Source organism: Papio anubis, chromosome 14 (assembly GCF_008728515.1).
Source record: "Papio anubis isolate 15944 chromosome 14, Panubis1.0, whole genome shotgun sequence".
In the NCBI taxonomy this organism is placed as follows: Eukaryota; Metazoa; Chordata; class Mammalia; order Primates; family Cercopithecidae; genus Papio; species Papio anubis.
In genome coordinates this window covers 71,275,287-71,295,608 of record NC_044989.1, presented here as the reverse complement: position 1 = coordinate 71,295,608, position 20,322 = coordinate 71,275,287, and the positions used below count along the sequence as shown (strand labels likewise).

Below are 20,322 nucleotides of genomic sequence, written 5' to 3'. Positions count from 1 at the left end.
GGATCTATCAAAATCGGTCGTTAAATTCGCGTCCGGATTAATTTGGGAAACAGGTGCGTTTGAGTGTGCAGGTGCGAGCGTTGATCGTGGGGTCGTAGGGAGTCTGGGGTCAGAGTTGTCCACCTCTTCTGCCTGCTGGGATCCCAGCTCCACCGAAAAGGCTGGTGCTCGGCCACTGCCCTGTGCTGTTTGAGCCACGACTCAGGCGGCCTGTTCCTTTGGTTGCTTCCTGCCTGCCTTTGGTGTGCGGTTTCCAATATAAAACAAAAGGATTCCTCCGTCCCCGCCCTCACTGGTCTAGGGACTGTGCACGCGGAGGTGTGGAGCGGCCTTCTCGGGCCTTAGGGTCCGAATGGGAGGCTCGCTGTGTTCGCGGTGCGATGTGCCGGGTGCCTGTTGTGCGCCCGGCCTATCATCTCAGCAGCTCCGGTCCGTGCCCTTGTGTGACGGGAAGGAGCCTTCATTTTGATGCACGGGAGGCATCACATTTGGCTTCCCTGGCTCTCTACCCTGCATTGGCAGAGGCTTGAGTCACTGGTCCCAAAAGGTTCCCACCAAGGAGATTGGGGAGGGCCGCACTGTGTGGTCTGCAAGATGGTGCTGATTTTCCTTTACCATCAGTGTGTTCTTGACCCCTAGGTGCTCACCTCCCAGTACAGCCCAGACCCTGGGCCAGAGCCAGAAGGAGGGGGAAAGGGGTGACTTGGGAGAGGCCTCAAACAACAAAGGTCCACTGCCCCACCCATCAAAAGTGGTTAACCTCAGAGCTACACCCTTCCTTCTGTCAACAAATATTTATGGAGATCCTACTGGGTGTTTGCAGTTTTAGACATCACCTCTGATTCTTGGCAAGTCCTTTAAGATAAGGGCTATGGGTCCCTTTGTAAGATGAGGAAGCAAGCAAAGAGAAACAAAGAAATTGGTTCAGGTTTAAAGGGCTATAAGGTCAGTAATCTAAACCAACTTTGCTTAACTCTGGCGCCCAAGCTCTCCTCCTACTCCCTGTGCCAAAGGACTCCCTCAACAAACCTGCTCCCCTGTGGTAGGCTCTTAGGTGGAGGAGTGCAGAATGAAAGGAGGCAGAAAGGACCCAGAAGGCCTCCCCAAGAAAGGGGAGGTCCTGAGGAGGCCCCAACCCAACATTGACACAGGACAGCAAGTGCAAATGCCTCCCTTTTACCTTTTAGTGGTTTCCTTCCAAAGATTCTTTGGGAGGATGTGTTCTCAGAGGTCAAGGGAAAAGTGTATTGAAGGCCTATGGAAGGGATGTTCATTCAGGGGCCAAGGCAGTTCAGACTTTCCTTCACCAGTCCAGGCCTGTCTCATTGATCAGAGCCCTGAGCCATGGCAGGACTGCCAGTGACTCAGGTGACCCTGGCTAGGAGAGATTAGTGGTAAATCACATCCTGAGCGTTTCAGGCCCATAATAACCTCCCCATCATTAAATGGGGAAGGGCAGAGGGATTTATAAAAGCCACACTTGCCTTTCATTTCTGTTAGGTGTGTAAATATATCCTCTATGCTTTAAATCTAATATTTTGATTATATTTTACAAACGCAATGGCACCTCTGTGTGTGCACATACATTTATAAAAAGTACACCCCCTGAAGACTCACACAGGCTGTCTTACATCCAGTGCAAGCCCATCTCTGCCTGACTGTGGATTGCTCCAGCTTGGGTGGCCCCACCTCACAAGCTGGAGGGTCACTTTTGAATTCCACTTCCTATTAGTTTACCCCTGAAGGCTATTTAATTGACATCTGTACACAAAACTTATTTGCTCTACATAAAGGGTTAGTAGGGCAGAGAGGGTGTTAGGTGGGCACAGAACTCACAATTGTCCTGGGGGGAAGAAAATGCCCACCCATAGGTGGGGTTCAAAGTGATGAGTGTCACAGGCAGGGACTTTAGATCTTCCCCTGGGAATGTGTGGGATTGGGGGACTGAGTTCTCTGGCAGTCCTACAGATTTTTTTAAAGGAATCAAAAGGGCTGCTTATGCCTTCACTCAGGACACCCCACAGTCTAAAGAACAAAACCGGATTTAATCCCTGGTGCCCAACAGGTCCATACACCTGCTAGAATTCCTGATGGTATAACTGCCTTGACTTAAGCAGTCAACTATGAGTGGCAGTGAGCACCCACTGTCCCAGTGACATCTGACACCAGCAATGTTTCCCAGAGCTAGGGCCCCTACCTCTGTATTCAAGGCAGTCATCAGTCACCCTCACACTGGGCTGCCTTCATACTCTGCACTCCAGTCCTCAGAGCCACCCACACCCAGCAGTCGCAGAGAGGTCGTACCCAACTGGCCCAGGGTGTCCCAGTCAGCTTGAGGGTAGCCGAGCTCAGACCAAACAGAATCCCTTCGCTGGAACGACCCAGGGCCAGCTTCCAGCCTGTTCCCTTTCCCCAGGCGAAGGCCAAAGAAATCAGCTCGGGACAGTGGCCTCCAGAGGCCCAGAGGCTCTCCCGAGCGGCGCGTGTGAAGAGGCTGGAAAGAGGCAGCGGGAGGAAGCCGGGCGGAGGGAGCCCAGGAAGGAGCCTGGGGGAGCCATTACCGCCAGTGGCCTCTTCTGGCGCTGGGTCTCCCGGTCGCAGGGCTTCGGGGTGGAGGAGGCAACGGACTTCAGTCTCTGGCCGCGACCTGGGATCGGGCTGAGGGCAAGACCCTGGAGTCCCCTTTCTCCTCCCATCTCGCCGGGCAAGGCCCAGATCCTGGGAAAGCGGAGCCCTCGGCACTGCGAAAGGCTGGCGCTGGGGGCCTGGGGAGCCTCGGCCTCGCGGCGAGGAGGCCAGGAAGAGCTGGGTAATCGGTCGCAGTCCAGATCGAGGCGCTTGCAGGAAGAAGGTGCCGGGAAGACGCGTTCGGCTGAGAGGAATGGCCAGGAAAGAAGAGAGGAGGACGAGAGCCAAGGGAGAAAGGGAAGGACGTGAAGGCCAGGCCGCGGGAAGGCGGCGCCGAGAGCCGGCTGGGCCCAGGCGCCGCGAGGAAGTGGGAAGCGAGAGAGTGAAGCACAGCTGGCGAGCGCCGCGCACGCCACTCTCCGCGTCCCGCGCCATCTCCCCCGGGCAATCCGTGCGGGTCCGGATTGCCGGAGATGGGAAACGCGGCTGAGCAGGAGGGGAGGAAGCACCCCGGCCGCCCTGCAGAGCCAGGGCCTTTTCCTCCCGCGGTTGCCGACGCTGCTCTCTCCACGTCCTGTCCCCGCGGAGCGCGCGTGACGCTTTTCTCCGCACTTGCTTGAGGGTCACGGGACAGAGACCAGGCTCTCAGCATCCGGCACTCCATTTCTGCCCCCGCCACAGTAGAGGTCCCGGGTGGGCCTACGACTAGGGGACTGGACCGAGAGGCGGAGAAACGGGGACCGCTTCGGTCCCATACGCTGCTTTGTCCCCTCACTCAGCTCAATGTCCAGCACACAATAGACGCTCAAAATAATATTTGCTGAATGAATGACTGGATGACGAATAAATGAATATATGAATTGGGAGATGTCACCTGCAAGAAGGTCGGGGGCCCCAGTATGGGTAGGGTGAGGGTCCAGTGGAGCAGGGCCACGGGCTGTCCCCTTACCTCGCACCAGGATGCGGCGGCAGTGGTCTGCCTCGCCGGGCCCGGGCTGCCCGTCGCTGTCGGCTCCGCTCTCCCTGGAGCCTGCGGGACTGGAGGCTGAGGTCCCGGCCACCTCCGTTGGGCTGTGGCCACCGCCATCAGCTCGCAAGTCCTCCGCTCCGCCGCGGTCCCCGCCGCGCCCACCGCCGCCAGCAGACTCCGCCCGGCGCGCGGGGCCCCGGTCGCGCTCGGCGCCCCCATCGCCCATGCCGACCGCCACTGCCAACCCCACTATCGAGGAGCCAGCCTAGGCTGGTCGTGAGCGCCGCTCCCCGCCCCTCACGCCCCCGCCCGACTCCTCCTCCTCTGGCCCCGCCCCTGGCCGCTGCTCCTCCCCTCGCCGCTGATTGGGCGGGAGTCAGGGTTCCTAGACTCCCAGCTGCGCCGGGGCTCCGCGCCAGGGGGAGAGATGGAGGGGGAGGGGAGCAGTGGTCCCACTCCACCCGTAGTCTAGCCCTGCTCCAAACCGGGCAGAGGGAGAATCGGGCGGCCTTGAGGAATGCCCTACAACCCCTCCTAAAGTTGATCAATCTCTCCTCCCCTCCACCGTTCCCCTAGCTTACTCACCTCCCCACTCCCTTGTTCCCACAGAAGCGCAGCCGCTGCGCTCCGGCCGATTCAGCGGGATCAATAACCAAAGTGCGCAAAGAAGGCGACCTCGGCGAGACCTAGCAGAGAAGAGGAGGTTGGCCTTGCTCGGGGGCTTGGCAGGGTGGGGTCGGTGGGGGTGCTGGAGGCGGGGGCGCAGGCCTGGGCTCAGTGCGCCAACCCCTGGATTTATACCCACACCCACACTCATGAACGCAGACCGGAGGACGGCCTCCCCCGGCCCTCATGGAAGATCAAGGGCGAGAGTGGGCGAATGAGGCTGGGAAAGTGAGGCAAGGAGATCGACTTACCCGCGTCCCCGGGGGACACTGAACAGGCGCACAGGCAGACAGCCGGGTGCAGGCGCCCAGAGACTCGAGAGCGAGGCTGACCGTGGTAGGCGGCAAAGTCCTGGTTTCCCCGCAGGTCTGAGGCCGTCACAGGGGACCGCACCACGAGACAGGGATAGAAGGTGGGGATTTCCTTGTTTCCCTCCGCGGAGCTTTCCCCGTGCTCTGTCGCTGTGTCGCTGTTCCGGATCCCGCCTTCTCCGAGTCTGCGGAGAGGTAAAGGGCGGAGGTGAGCAAGGCTGGAAGTGTAGCAGGGTCAGGCTGTGAGGAGTTGAGCAGCTAGGATCCTGGGGCTCAGTACCCCTCCCCGAGGCGTGCGGATCCCCAGCATTTACTGGAGAGGCCGGCGCTCGCCCGAGCCTAGTGTCTCTCTCAAACGCACTGGGAGGGGACTTTCTTTGACTCAGAAGGGGACCTGGACGAAAGATTGAGAACGAAGGTGTGTGTGCAAATGTGTGCACGCGCAACAAGGCCTGTGACCCTTCCCCTAAAGCACTACAATCTCAGACTTTCCTTCGTTTTTTTGACCTGCTGGCATGAGCAGGGTGCTTCCCTCTGTCCAATAATCTGGTTAAGGGGGCCTATGAGAGCGGGTGTGGATATGCCCGTGAAAGCGGCTGTAGCATGGCTGCATGTGTCCCTGGTGCAGCCTCCATTATCCCTGTGAGTGGGAAAGCAGGTATATGAGTGTGTGCGTGTGTCAGTACCATAGTGCGTGTACAGTGTTCATGTGAATGGTTGCCTGTTTCCGATGCCAGATATTCCCGGCAGAAGGTGAGGTTGCGGGGGGGACACATACCAATTATTTAATTGAATAATTAACAACTACTCCACTTAGGATATGGAACCTAGGGAAAGGGGAGGGTAAAAAGGGCAGGTCGGGAGGTCTTGCTGGTAATAAACAAGGGAGGGAGAAAGGAAGAAAGGAAGAAAAGAAGGAAGGAAGGAAAGAAGGAAGGAAAGGAAGAAAGGAAGAAAAGAAGGAAGGAAGGAAAGAAGGAAGGAAGGAAGGAAGGAAGGAAGGAAGGAAGGAAGGAAGGAAGGGAGGGAAATGCAGCCACAAAGTGATTTGGGTGGGTGGCAGGAAAGGTGGGATTGAGCCCAAGGCTTAAGTCAGGGTGTTCAGAGGGAGAACAGCGTGGACTACCTGTAGGTGCTGAGAGTTTGTGGGCCTGGGGCACAGGACTGTAGGAATGTGTATGTATGTAGGAGGAAGGAGTGAGAAAGAGGTTTCAGGAGGGTCCTGGGGAAAGTGTGACCCAGTGGAACTGAGCTCGGCTGAAGGAATCCATGTTGCCGGTGGCCGTGAGCTCTGCACTGTTCCTCCCCACCTGGCCCTAGCAGTGGCAGTGAACTTACTGACTGCCATGCAGATCAGACCCTCTCCATCTCCATCCGCCAAGCTTCCCAAAAGTCTTGTCTCTCACCCAGCCACCACCTCTACTCTGCACTTCAGTTTTTTGCCTCTCTGGCTCTCTCAAGTTTATTTTTATTACTTGAGTAAGATGCATGTAATATACAAAAATTATAAACAGAAATATAAGCAAACACTCGGCTTGCCTGGACACTGCATCCCTACCCCCAGCTCTAGCGGTTCTGCTTGCTGCAGATGAGGCCCCAGTTTCTGTGCAGACAAAAATGGAAAAGCAGCACTTGCTAGACCGTGCCAGGCTTCGTTTGTTGTCATCGTTTTAATTTTTCATTTCACAGATGGCATCTTTCCATGCCAGTAACTCGAGTCTCAGTCCTGGAGTCCTCTTCCAGTGCCCATGGATGAGGTCCTGGGTGTGAGCACACTCCTGGGAGAGGTCGGAGGCCTCTTATAGAGTCCTCCGGAGCCTAGACTCTGGACGTTCTGGCAGCTTTCCCTTCCCTGTCTGCTCCTGGGAGCCTTGCAGGGAGCACCGCCCGGCTCCAAGCCAGCTAGGTATCGACTCTTGGGTGTTCCAGTCTTCTCCTTTCTCCTGCACCCTTTATTCTTCCTTTCTCACGTTCTCTCTTGGAGATACAAGATTCGGCCTCCCTCTGGAATCCTGGGTGTCTCTTGTGGGCAGGCCTGGGCAGTGGGGCCCCAGCCCCAGTGCACGTGCATGTGGGGATGGAGTGAGGAAGTCAGGGCTTCTGTGGGCGGAGGCGCCCGGGTGTGTATGGAGGAGCAGTGGAGAGGAGGACTGAGTCTCCTCACTGAGCCCTTCCCTGACCCAGTCAGACCCCTTTCAGGCCGAGCTGGGAGCCTGGCCATCCGCAGGAACAGAGGTTCTTGAACCCCAGGCCGCCTGGCCCCCAGTGCCTCCCTAAGCTTGCTGCCTGGGCGGTCTAATTCCCCACCAAGGAGGCGCTTTGTGCGGGAGCCACTAGGCTCCCACCCGCGTCCTCCCCTTCCTAGAGACAGAGGACATCTTGCTTCGCTAAGTCCCCCGGGTCCTTGGTGAGGAAAGCTGGACCACCTGTGCCCGGGTACAGACACATGGCGAGGGTGTACTGGGGGATGTAGGGGTGCGGTACCGCCCCTTCAGAGTATGTGCGTGGGTTGGGGAACAAAGCGTGCCTACGCTGAGTCCCTGCCTGGCTCTAGAGGAAACTTCCTGCCCAGTACAAGACCAACGCAGAGCTTGGAGGCGTGGCGAGTCCGCCTGGCGCGAATTCACTGGGATCAGGGATTCCCCATTCGCGACTAGGACCTGAGCGCCAGTGTCCCGGGCCTGCTGCTCTCCTCTTCACCTTCAGTCTCCCCCTGCGGCCTCACTGTGATCTCAACCCGCCAAGACCCCAGGGGCCCAGAGAATTTCTTCCGACTCTTCACTTCCTCTCTTTTTTGGTAAGGCGATTGAGAAACTGAACCTAAGGGAATTGGAAGGGGACTGCCAGACGGTGAGGGGAGGGCAGTAGTGGTTCAGGTCCTTCATTCTCAGTGGGAGAAATGGGAAGACCGTTGGCAGGGATGGGCACTCCTGCTCCCAGCTCCCCTTAGAGACCCTTTAGAACTGGGATCCCCTGGGGCTTCTCCAAAGCCGGGCTGGAGTCCGGGAGAGAGGCCATCCTCTCTGGATTCAGCCTTGCTCAGCATCCTCTGCCACCCTCCAATTCCTGCCGCCTTTTCGGGGCGCGGGCCTGTTCCGGTCATTCCCTGTGGACCCTCCAGCCCTGCACCACACACCTTCTCGCCCTTTGGCCGCTCAGCAGGAGGGACGGACCTCCCGAGCCTTCCTGGCGCTAAGAACTGGATCCCCGGTGCCTGTGGATAAATACACTCCCCTGCCCCCTACCCCCAACACCACGACCCACAGCAGCCCTCTCTAGGGTCGGCAATGTGAGGCCTGTGCTGGCTGCTAGGGGAGCGAAGGGATGTATGTGGGCGCGTGGAATTCGTAGGCCAGGTTCCCCAGACACTACCCAGTACCTCTCTGCGAAGCCGTTCTGTCCTTTACTGCCAGCGCTCTGCAGTTCTGGAAGAGCCTTCAGTATCCGGCTCAGGTGCTCAGAACCTGTGTCCAGCATTCTGTCTTTCGTATCCTTCGGGATGCTCTGGCCGGTGCACCAGGCCGGCTCTCCAGGCCTGCGCTCTGTCCTGCTCAGTCTGGCTACTTAGGGTGCGCTTCCCTCTAGCTGAGGCTGGGGCCTGGCCTCTCTCCCTCGGTGCGCAGTCATGGGGTGCCTTCCGGGGGCTCCCCCTGCGTCTTTCCTGTCCTCCCCTTTGACCCTCTCTGCCTCTACCACCCCGTTGCCTCTCTCAGCTAGCGCATCCCCCCAGCCATTTCAGGCCCAGAGCCCCAGAGGCTCAGGCAGCCTGGGTTCCTCAGCTCTGCTCTGACAACTTTCTTTTTGGGTCTCTTGCCCTCCTCTCTCTTCTCTAGTTTTGGGGCCCACCTTAAGGTCCCTGGGAAATCCTCCGCAGCACTTGCCCTCCTCCCAAAAAATCCAGTCTCCAGGCCTGCCATTCTGCTCAGCCATCATGCAGGAATGGGAGTTCTTTTGCAGCTAAAGAGAACTGGGAGCTTGGGATGAGCAGAGAGGAATAATCCTCACAGAAACTACTCAGGGAGTAGTTTCTTTGTCTGAGTTGGCAGAAAGCCTCTGCACCCCACTTCCTTCTCCAGCCCCCTGTCTATGCCCCAACTCTAGTGCCTGGGATCCTGACTTCTGCACCAGCCTGTTTGGGAGGAGCCCACTAACCCACCCACTGCTAGGGAAGGATTGACATTTTAAGATGTGATCGTATTGGATTTTGGTATTTTTACAATGAGCATTGTTATTTTTATAAAACAATAAAAATATATTTATTTCTGAGAAAAGTAGCAGCGCTGAAAGTGAAGGAGGTAGCTCCAACACAGTAAGACCATAGGCAGGTCCTTGGGGTGTCGAGAGAGGTGGGGGAGCTCCTCAAATTTCACTGTGTAGGCCCCTCCTGGATCACTGGCCCCTGCAGGCTCAGTCACTGCTCATTTCAAACAACACAAAATGACTGTGGCATGTCTGTGCTGGATGCCAGTGTTGCCCTCTGGGGTTTATGCAGGAGAAGGACCCTTGGGCTGTAGGGGCACTCTCTATGAGCACAGGTGAGAGGTTACCCCTGAGTGGGGAACAGGCAACCCAAATTTGCTGTGCTGAACCCGCCTGGTTCAGGGTGAGAAGCCAAAGACTCCAGCCACTGCACCACCTCTGGACCCACCACCTGTCCAACCTGGCGTTTACCTTCGCTGGCCTAGGCCCACAGGGTCTTCAGTTGGCTTTGTGTGCTCTGGGTTGCAGGACAGTAGCTTTAACTGCTGCTGAATCCTTCCCTCTGCCACCTCAGTGTGGGTTTCTGGGCCTAGTCTCCCCTAAGACACCTCCAGGGCACAGCACAGAGCCCCCTAAGGCAGCACTTACCTGCTTTGCCTCTCTTTGCTCCATCTTCTCTGCCCCAGCAGGGATTCCAGCCAAGCTGTGGGAGCTCTAGAGCCCATCAAGATCTGCTGCCTGTGTGCCAGGCCCGAAGCAAGGTGCTGGCAACTTTCCTGATCTGCTGAGTCCCAGGGCCTAACCAGGAGGGCTTCCCCTAGGGAGGCTGTGGGTCTAGGCCGGGCTGTAAAGAAGGCCACACCGGAGTGACCATTGCTAACATGTCAGACCTGAGGAGGTCCTTTAGGTACCTAACCAGGCAAATATACATTAGGCAGTACTGCCTTGGCTGTGGCCTTGGCCCAGGGCCAGGAAGGCTTAAACAAGGAGGCAAACTGGAGGTCTCAACACTTGCCACATATTAAATCACCCAGACAACTTAAAATGGCTGGTGCTCAGCTGAAGACCAAATGGCTCCTTAGTGGTTCCTAGTGGCTATCCGTATATTTAAAAGGCTTCCAGGTGAAGCCTGGTTGGGAACCACCTGAATATGGAAAAGGGCTGGGGAAGCTGGCACTTTGCTGGAGCAAAGGCCAGTGGTGATCAGCATGCTCTGGTTCAGGAAATGAGAAATGGTCAGGACTCTGGGTGGGATCAGGGAGGGGGCAAGCCAGGGGTAGTGGGGTCTGGGAGGTGGGGGAAGTTTTGTGGGAGGAGGTTCATTCGGGGATGGTTGAACAGACCCGGGCAGAACATGACTGGACCCAACCTCCAGGTGTCCAACTTAATCTAAAAAGCCCTGTCCATCCACAGGACTCAGGATTCTCCAGGGCTGCCCAAGAGCAGGGAGAGGATGGCTGGGCCAGAATAGGGAGAGAGGTCCCAGTCGGCAGCCAATGGAGACCAGTGTCCCCAGGTTCTGAAAGGGGGGCTTTCGGACTCCTGACTTGGTAATCTTCTCCAGATTGATCCCAGACTAGTTGGCTTCTTCCTTCTTCTCCCCGGTAGTTCTCTGTGACTCTTCCTCCTCCTCCCCTTTCACCTGATGATTTGGTCACCTCCCCCTCCCTTTGCCTCCATTTCTCCTTCTTTTCTTTAGCCTTCCTCTTTCCCTTCAGCCACCCCTTCCCTGGGCAGTTCTGTCCTTCCTGTCCCTTGAGTTTTCGAGGCAGTTTCCCTAGTATCCTCCTCACCAACACTCTCTCCTTCCTCCATCTCCCTTTTCCTTGCTTCCTTATTTCCCCTCTTCTCTTCTGCCCTCTCCCTGTAGGGGTAGGAGTGCCCTCTTTCACTTGTCCATTTTAGGCAAATACAATCCCACTAGGTGTGGAGTTGAAATGAACAAAAGAAATGCAAGAGACTTGAGACAATCTTCTAAAACTTTTTCTTCTTTCTTAACAAATTAAATCCCTTCACTCGCACCACTCTGATTTTATCTAGATCATCCCCCAAATTCGCTCGATCCTTCATCTGTTTTCTAACATGGAATACACTGGCTAGTGCTGGAAGTTGTGCTAGACTCATAATTTCATGAAATACTCACAAGACTATTTAGGGTAGGGACTCAGTTGTCTCAATTTGCAGGAGAGGATACTGAGACCAAGGTCACATAGCTGGTTCGTGTGGGACCCCAAGGGCCCTGCCAAGGCAAACATTTCTTCCCCTCCCTCCAACTTCACTCTGTGAAGGGGGCTGTCTCCCAGTCTAAGAGGTTCTTGGTAGGCTGGATCCAGGCTCCTGGCACAGCACAGGAGGGGCCTTTTGAATTGAGGGGCAGTGTCATTCACTGCAGGGGAGCTGTGGCCTCTACAGAGACTGAAGGAAACTTGGACTGCAAGGACATGGACACTTGCAGGGCAGAGCCTGGATCTACCTTGGCTGGGTGGTGGGCTTATGTTCTCAAACTATGTGTGTATGCTGTATTGATTTTTGTGTTTTGGTAATAGCTTTATTGAGATGTGATTCACATGTCATATAATTCACCCATTTAAAGTGTATAATTCAATGGTTTTCTCGTGTATTTACAGAAATTGACATCACCACTGTCAATTTTAGAACATTTTCATCACCTCAAAAAGAAATCTGGATCTCCCAGCCTTCTATCTCCTCAAACCCCCAGCCCTAAGCAAGTACTAATCTACTCTCTGTCTCTATGGATTTCCCTATTCTGGATACTTCATATAAATGGAATCATCACCTGTGGCTTTTGTGCCTGGCGTCTTTTATTAGCATAAAGTTTCAAATTTCATCCATGTTGTAGCGTGTATCAGTACTTCATTTCTTTTTCTGACTGAAGAATATTTCATTGTATGATTAGCTCACTTTTTATCTATCCATTCATTATTGATAGAAATTTGGATTATTTCTACCTTTTGTGTGAGCGTGCCTGTGACTCCCAAACTGGTTTTCAGCCTGCAGGTCAGCAGCTTGACCAGAAGAGCGGGGAGGTTTCCTGGGAGCAGCTAGACAAGCCCAGCAAGGCTTGGGAAAGGCCACTGATGGCTATGGGTCCCCAGCTAATCAGTCACCTTCTGGAAGCATTCTTTCTGGTTTTGTCCAATGGGGAAGAGCCACCTGGACTGCAGCATTGTAGGAATACAGTCTCTGAAGCAATGATTCAGAATAGTGGCTCCTGGCTAGGTTGGGTTCAAATCCTGGCTCTACCACTTAACTAGTTGCTAACAGGCTGCTGAACCTCTCTATGCTTCAGTGTTCTCATCCATTAAGTGGGAGTAATATTAGTATCAACCTCTGGAACTGTTAAGAGGAGTAAATTAATATATTTAGAGCACTTTACACAGTGCACTTTACCTGGCACTCTGTGGGTGCCGAAGGAAAGATTTAAGCTTGTGTCATTTAAGGCTTAAAGCCAACAATACACTGTAGCCCTAATTGATCCCTCTCCTCCTCCTGCCAGGGTGTATGAAGAAATGAGGAGGTTAGCCATGCCCAACGGAGCAGCGGGAGACTCTCCAGCATGCGGGTTGTGAACCCAGATTCCAGGGCCCTCCACATTGACTACCTTAGTGCCTGTCCCAGATGGTGGGTGCAGGTGAAATGAAACTGGCTGCCAAGGCTGAGGATAGCAATTCTCCTCCCAGTTTGGCTCAACTTTCTGCTTCTCAAAAGTGGTCATTGGGTTCAGAGGACAGTGTGCTGTGAGGCCCGGGCTCGAACCCTGTCTTCCTTCATCCAACTCAGCCCTGGCACAGACACTGGGGAGCATTCTGAGTTTATCATTCCGCTCTCACACCCAAAGCCAGATCCTGCATTCTGCCCAACCTGAGAACCCCAGCCTATCCATCAGCCTTTCCTGAGGCTCAAGGAAGAACAATTCAGGGAAGAAACAACAACTCGAGCCCAAGAAAGATCTGAGTCCTCTGGCACAGAGACAAAGGGAGATTGTAAAGGCTGTGTGTGTGTGTGTGTGTGTGGCGGGGGGTAGGGGGGCACACGGGAGGGGGCAGGCATCATTTCCCAGGCATTTCTCATGAGGTGCTCCTGGAAAGCTCAGGGTGCAGCTGGGATCACTGGGACTGCTCCCTGGGCTGTCTTTGGGGAGGGGCCTGGAGGCCAGCATGGGTGGCCTTTGTTATATCCTTTCATACCTTTTGAATTTGTGGTGTGTTAAAAGTCAAACAAATCTAGTAAAACACAAGTTTAGAATAGGCTTGAAGCATTTTGTTCCTGTGTTTCCATCAAGGGCAGTGGCTCACCTTTCCTTCCTGACTGTGCCTCAGAGAGCTTGCCTACAGTGACTTACCACTTAGGCAGGCCTCCTTTTTGTCTTTGCCACTAGTCACTACAAAGTAGGCAGGTCTCCTTTTCATCTTTTTGTCATTTTTGTCTTTACCATGCCTTCTGTGCAAGCCAGAACACTGTACATTCAAGGTCACTAACCACCTGTCTCCCATATCCCCAGTGCTGGGAAAACCTCAGATTTGGGGCCCTGTTGCTTCAAGCAATAATCATTTATGATCAGTGATCCATGTCACCTGCAAGCGGGTTCCAGACTGAGCTTGGCAATCAGAAGGCAGGCATCTCTGGCACCTCTTCCTAGGTCACCCTCTCTCTGAAGTTTCCCCTTCACCATGTGAGCCAGAGTCCCTGCTCTCAGGCGCAGGTGGGTCCCAACACAAGCACCCAAGGCCGGTCTGCTGAGTGGCCTATTGTCCATGGTGAATAGGAGAGGTTACCCAGGGACTGGGTCTCTAGGAGCCACCGGCCTGGTGGGAACAGGCTAGAGGAATTCTCTATCTCTTAGCCCTGGGAGAGGACTTTCAAAATGCAAGAGTGAGGAGCTGAATGACAGCCCGTGTTGGGTGACTGTGGGGCCTCTGTGGGAAGGCACTGGCCACTATCCAAGGCCTTCTAGAGGTGGCAGCCTAGGCGGCCTGTCTTCTTACTCCAAGATGCTGCTAGGAATTTATATCTACTGGAAACAGTTCTCCAGGAGCTGTTGCACATTCTTTGAAATATTTGTCATCTAACAAATGTTTATTGAGTTCCTACAATATGCCAAGCACTGGGGGACAGCTGTGAGCCAAACAGACTCGAATAGTCGGTCGTGCAGACTACATCACTGGAGATGGCCAACCTTCCTGGGACAGTCAGAGTGATACACGATCAAGGCTGGAACCCCGGAGTTTGATCTCTGGGGTTGGGAGGAGCATTCTACCTGGTTGTTTACACGTTGCGCATGCCAGGGGATAAGTTTAAGTATCCGATTTTTTTTTTTCCTGGCTAGAAAACAGCCTCTGAAAATAACTCCCCTTAAAGAAATGCTTTTTACGAAGCCTCCATGGTCCTGGAATAATGAAACACCAAGAAGGGAAGTATAGTGCCTTGGGTTGGTTTCAGTTCGCTTACAAAACAAAACAACCCCAAACAAACATGCAGACCCCCACCTTGGACGTGTTTCTGTGTGTGTGTGTGTGTGTGTGTGTGAGAGAGAGACCTGTTTGTAAATGCGTGTGGTGTGAACTAATTTCATCAACTTTTAAAATAATGACTTTTACTTTTTTTTTTAAAGAGACAAGGTCTCACTCTATAGCCCATGCTGGTTGCAGTGACACGATCACGGCTCACTAAAACCTTCTACTCCTAAGCACAAGCTATCCTCCGGCCTCAGCCTCCTGAGTAGCTAGGACCACAGGCGGGAGCCACTACACTCGCCTAATTTTTTATTTTTATTTTTTGCAGAGACAAGGGTCTCGTTAAGTTGCCCAGGCTGGTCTGGAACTTCTGGCCTCTACGGCTTCTCTCCCCTTGGCTTCCTAAAGTGTTGGGATTACAGGTGTGAGCCACTCCGCTCTGCCTTTTTTTTTTTTTTTTAAAGGAAAACTTGCATCTGAGAAAAAAATTCTAAGCAGCACAAAAGGTTAGGAAATGACTAGTAGGTGCCTCTCCAGAATCTCAGCCCCATCCCTAGAAGCTCAAGCTATCGTCCCATCTCACTCTCCGGCTGTAAAAATGAGATTAAGTCGCCCTGTCCGCGGTTCTTCCTGCCTGCCCGCCTCGCCCGCGCCTGGCGCTGGCTCCTGGCTGCGGGTGTCCTGCTTACCTTTCCTGCGCCCTCATTGCGCGCCAGCCACGTGGGAGAGTGCTTGCTTCCCCACAGCGTCGCCAGCTTAGCGTCTTACGGAAGATTTTGATCTTTGTGCGTCCGACGGGTTTCTTAAAGAAAGACATGAATTATGCTAGGGAAACAAGAGGAAGCAAGAGAACCGCAGAATGTTTGAGGCAAGAGACGGTTTGCTTGGGTCCTAGGGCGTGCGAGCGCAGGCCGGGGACAATGCGGGGCAGTCGTGGCCTGAGCTTCAGATCACACCTGCACTCAGAGGTGGGAAGCCCTCATCCCAGTCACAGCCGCGCGAGCCGAGGTGGCGGGGCAGCGGGGTCAGCGGGAATTAGCGCGCCGCGGCCGGGGCGAGGGATTGCCGCGGGGCGAGAGTTCGGGACGGGATTAGCGGGTTCAAAAGCAGGTCAGGGAGAGCTAAGCAAGGCGACGAGGTCCGCGCGAGGTCAAGGTCCCCGAGAGAGGCGGGTTCCGGGCCGGGCTCGGGAAAGGCAGCGGGCATTGGGATAGCTGGGAGGCTGCATCGGGAAGACCGAGTTCCGAGCGCGTGGAGGACTTGGCCAGCTTTCGAGCGTAGGCCGCGTCCTCTAACGGCCGCGGGGCGAGGACACCTCTGACCATGGGCCTTGGTCAGGAGGAATGAGCGAGCGGCGAGGTGAACCGGGTACGAGTGCGCGGCAACTTCGATGAATGTATCGGAGGTCGTGAGGCGCGCACGCCGCGTTATCTGCAGAACCAGGTTTATCTATTCGTCTTTTACATCGTAATCCTGTTTCCTTTTATTTTTATAACACTTTTTCTTTCTGGCAAGGGAGATCATCTCTTAGGCAAACAAACAGTCAAAAAAAAAAAAAAAAACTGCACTGAACAATGCAAAGAAATGTTCTTGCCAAGAGTCAGTCTCTTCCCCGTCCCCTGGCACCTGTGGCCTCCCTGCAGAACAGATCCCAAAGTGTGACACCTTCTGTGTAAAAATCATCGCAACTCACACTCCACCCTTCTGTGCGTCCTGCACATGCACCAAGGGAGAGCTGGAAGGACAGCCGAGGGACACATGCTCTTCCAAGAAAGAAATAGGTTTTAGGGGTGTGTGTGTGTGTGTCTGAGCCCCTGACTTGAAGTTACTGGAGAAGGTATTCGTATATTATTTGGGTTCTCTCTTAAGGAGCTTTTGGGTTCTCTCTTAAAGAGCTCATGGGGAACACACGTGGCGGTACTGTGGGATGCGAAGTGGGCGCCTCACTAGGAAACCCTGGCCTTGGTGGATGATCTAAGAAAAACAAACAAACAAACAAACGAACACCCAGACGGACGGATACATGGGCACTTTCGGAATCGCTGGGTGCAGGCCGCCTGGCCGCCGTCGCCATTCCGCCGTTCACTACTCCAGGCACCTGCCTCTCTTCCCCAGCCACGGCCTTTAGGGCTCTCTTCCCGCAGATGTCGCCTGGAGAAATGGAGCCCGGATGCTCAGGTGCGCGGCGTGGTATCCCCAAGCCCGGGACTTCTGTTTTGGCTCTGGTTGATTTTCCACGGAGAACCGAAGAGTCCGGTCCGCAGGGCGAAGTTTGCAAGTCCTTGGGGGAGCTGGTGACGGGGGCTGGGGCGTGAGTGTGAAAGGGCAGGACGGGAAGGAGAGGGGAGAGGAAAGCCGGCTGAGAAGTGGGGGAAGCCGCGGAAGCCAGGCGCGCGGGAGCTGAGGCGCGGAAGCCGGGTCGGGGGAGGGGCGGGCTGGGACCAAGGCGAGGGGCGGGGCCGGAAACGGGCGGGCGCGCGCCCCAGACAAAGCGCGGCCGGGTGGGCGAGGGCTAGCTGCGCTCCCCGCAAGGTCTCCCGAACCTTCGCTTGGCCGTCGGGCTGGTTGTGGTGGGGACGCGCAGGTTGCTGGTGGGGAAGCCAGTCCAAAGGGATCGATCGCTGGAAAAACCCCACGCATTCAACCCAAACGGCCTTCTGCTCCGCGTAACCTCCGGGTGGGTGGAGCAGAGCCTAAGGGTCAAGGGCGAGGGGCCCCTTCCCTGCCCTTTCGTTCAGGTGGACTCCGTGGCCGTCGTTTTGTTCTGAGACCCCCCCCTCCCCGGGAATTCCACTGCCGGGCCCCAACCCCGACTGGCAGGTCAAGGTGCAGAACGTCCCTCCATTAGAAATGCATTCCCCTGGCTGAAAATGTCTTCTTTTTCTCAGTTTTACAATCATGTACACAATGTTAAGACTCTTCTTGATGCCACTTCCAACCTCTGTGCACTGTTCGCGTGGCTAGAAGAGCAATCACAGAACTGAAAGCAGGGAAAATATCCCCGTGCTACCCCTAAAAGACTCAGTCTTTTTTTTTTTTTTTTAAATGTGCGTCCTTATTTTGCATAATGTTAGTCCTGGTGAACATGTAATTTTGTATTCAGTCTTTTCTACTTGAGGCCACACTTTAGTATTTGCTATGTGCTATGATCCTCATAAACATACTTTTCAATGGCCGAGTAATGCTGTATTATGTTACTGTGTAATTTACTTAAACGTTCAATTACTTGATATTCTGCCGTGTCTAGTTTTTCTGTATGAAAATAATACACAACCCAAAACCTTCTTGTATATAGTTTTCTCCTTTGGGGAGGATTATTTCTTCAAGATTCTTACTGTTTCAGCAGGAAGGGGGCATTTTCACTACTCTTAATAAATTGCCCTACTGCTTCCCAAAGCAATTTACGCAGGCATTTATTTTCGGGTCATTATGGGCGTAGTGCTACCGGTCAGAAATGTCCAGACTAAATCAGTCCCACCCTTACAGCACTTTCCCTGGACCCCAAGCCTCTGAGAGGCAGGCCCCCGGAGCAAAAATCACCGCGCAAAGTGGGGAGCACCGTGGGCGGAGGGAAGAAGAGGCAATAGGAGCCGGGGAGTGGGTAAGGGTTGTGAGGGTTCTTTCTCCAGCCTGGAGAAAGTCAGGAAAGGCTTTACCTGACTTAGAGAGGAAGTGAAGATGACTCCCGAGCACAGCCCCAGGCAGGGGTTTGTCAAGTAGAAATGGAGGGAGAAACATAGAAACCTTCGCCTGCGCAGGCTACAAAGTTTGTTGGGTTTGGAGAGGTAAGCAGTGGTTATACGCTGCACAGGATCACAAATGTGGGTGGGAAAGTCCAGGAAAGTGGGACTCTCGCCAACCAGTCCAAGGAAATTGGAAACAGACAGCCTGGTTATTGTGCATTTGCATTATTTTAAACGGTTTTGCTGTATTAATAGAGGCATGATTACATAATCATTATTGCTGTACATTATGTTTTTCTGAAAAGTAGTTTACATTTCCTTATTTAAAAATACTAATTGTCTTGCCTTCTGACTCTTCAGGCTGAAGAAAGAAATACGAATTGTCCTTTAAGAAACAATTCCTTCTCTAAACCACAGTAATATGTGTTTTAAACCATAAAAGCAATACATATATTATTTGATTTTTTTCATAAGAATATATTCACATAAGATTAATTTAAAAATTATAAGTGAACACAAAGTCATAAAATAATCAGACAACTGTATACAAGTCCTTCCTTAATCCTCTCTCCAGAAGTAGCATGGCTTATAGTTACTGTGTTGCATATGTGAACTATTTAGATGCTTTTTGCAACAATGATTCATATTCTCTGCCACTCTGTAATTGCCTTAAAAAAAATAGCTCATAGTTTTGTTACATGTTAATGGACGTAGCTCTGCCTCATTCCTAACAGCTGGCTTGGTAACATTATATGGATGTTCCACCATTTTTTGTCTGTATTTAAAAATTACATATTTAATTATTGGTTGTATTTTATGTAATAAATGTTCAAACAATGCCAAAAGATAAAGATAAAACATGAAACCTCCTTTCATGCTTTTCCCTACTTCTACCCTATCTCATTCCTCAGAAGTGTGAGGTGAGAAATTTGGGGGTTGTTTCGGCAGCTCCCCTCCCTAGTGTGTTTTAAAAATTGTGTATGCATGGTGGCTCACGCACTTTATGTAGGCATGGTGGCTCACGCTCTTTGGGAGGCCGAGGTGGGCCGAAGTGGGCGGATCACCTGAGGTCAGTAGATCACCAACCTTGCCAACATGGTGAAACCCCATCTCTACAAAAAATAGAAAAATTAGCTGGGCGTGGTGGCGAGCGCCTGTAATCCCAGCTACTCCGGAGGCTGAGGCTGGAGAATCGCTTGAACCCAGGAGTCTGACGTTGCAGCCGAAATCGCACCATTGCACTCCAGCCTGGGCGACAAGAGGGAAGCTCCGTCTCAAAACAAAACAAACCAAAACAAAAGTTGTGTGTTTAATCTCTTTAAACTGAGGACTCACTCACATTCTCCTCCTCCCTGAATTTCACAGCCCCCTCTGTGAAAACCACTGGGTTGTATTTAAGCTTTATTTTTTGGTGTGTGTTTTTATTTTATGTACATGGTATTGAGTTTTATATTTCATTTTATTTTTAATATTATTTAAAAGTTTTAAAAACAATTTCAAATGTATGGTAAAGTTGCAAGAATATTACAAAACTCTAGTATAGCTGTCTTTTAGCTGCAATTGCATTATTCTCTTATAAAATTATTTTTATGGAAGCATTTGAGGATAAGTTGCAGACACCATGCCCTTTTACTGTTAAATACTTTAGCATGCATTTCCTGAGGGCCATCACCTACATGCCACATTGCAATGATTAAAATTAGGAATCTTAACGTTGATATATTATATAATCTTCAGATCTTATTCAAATTTCATCAATTGTCCCAATAATGTCCTTTATATTATTATTTTTTTTTTCTGGTCCAAGATTTAATTCAATATTATCCATTGCATTTAGTTTTTAAGTTCTTGTTAGTCTCCTTTACCTGGAAACAGTGTTCAACCTTCTTTGTACATGTTTGTAACAGACATTTTGGAAGAATATGGACCAGTTAGTTAGATTGTATATATTAGAGTTCCTTGTTTTATTTCAAACAGTCTGAAACTTACAGAGAAATTGTCAAGAGCATTACAAAGAAACCCCCTCCTCCACTTACCTGTTTGAACTCAAGTTGCTGACATAATGCTTTAGTTTGTATTTCTAACAAACAAGGACATTCTCCCTTGAAGTCACAGTGCAATCGTCAAAATTAGAAAATTAATGCTATCACAGTTGACTCCTCAGACCCCATGAAACCTTGTTAGTGGTTCTGGAAATGTCCTTCATTATCAAAAGGATGCAGTAAAGATGTATTGCAGTCAGTTGTCATGTCTCTTTAGTCCCCTTCCATCTGTGACAGTTAGTTCCAGTCTTTGTTTGACTTTCACGGCCAGTTATTGTGTAGAATGCCCCTCAGTGTGGGTTTATCTCATGTTTCCTCACAATTCAATTCAGACTATGCATCTTTGGC

General features: G+C 52.5%; 1 protein-coding gene across 1 annotated transcript in view; it reads right to left on the bottom strand.

The window, feature by feature from the left end:
* Nucleotides 1-3,870, bottom strand: part of VAX2 (ventral anterior homeobox 2) — a 33,361-nt gene extending 29,491 nt beyond the window's left edge. The window contains exon 1 of the mRNA XM_003908791.2: nt 3,578-3,870. Within this exon, the coding sequence (XP_003908840.1) occupies nt 3,578-3,824 (247 nt within the window). The 5' untranslated portion in view covers nt 3,825-3,870. The remainder of the gene's footprint in view (nt 1-3,577) is intronic.
* Between the last annotated feature and the right edge of the window lie 16,452 nt (nt 3,871-20,322).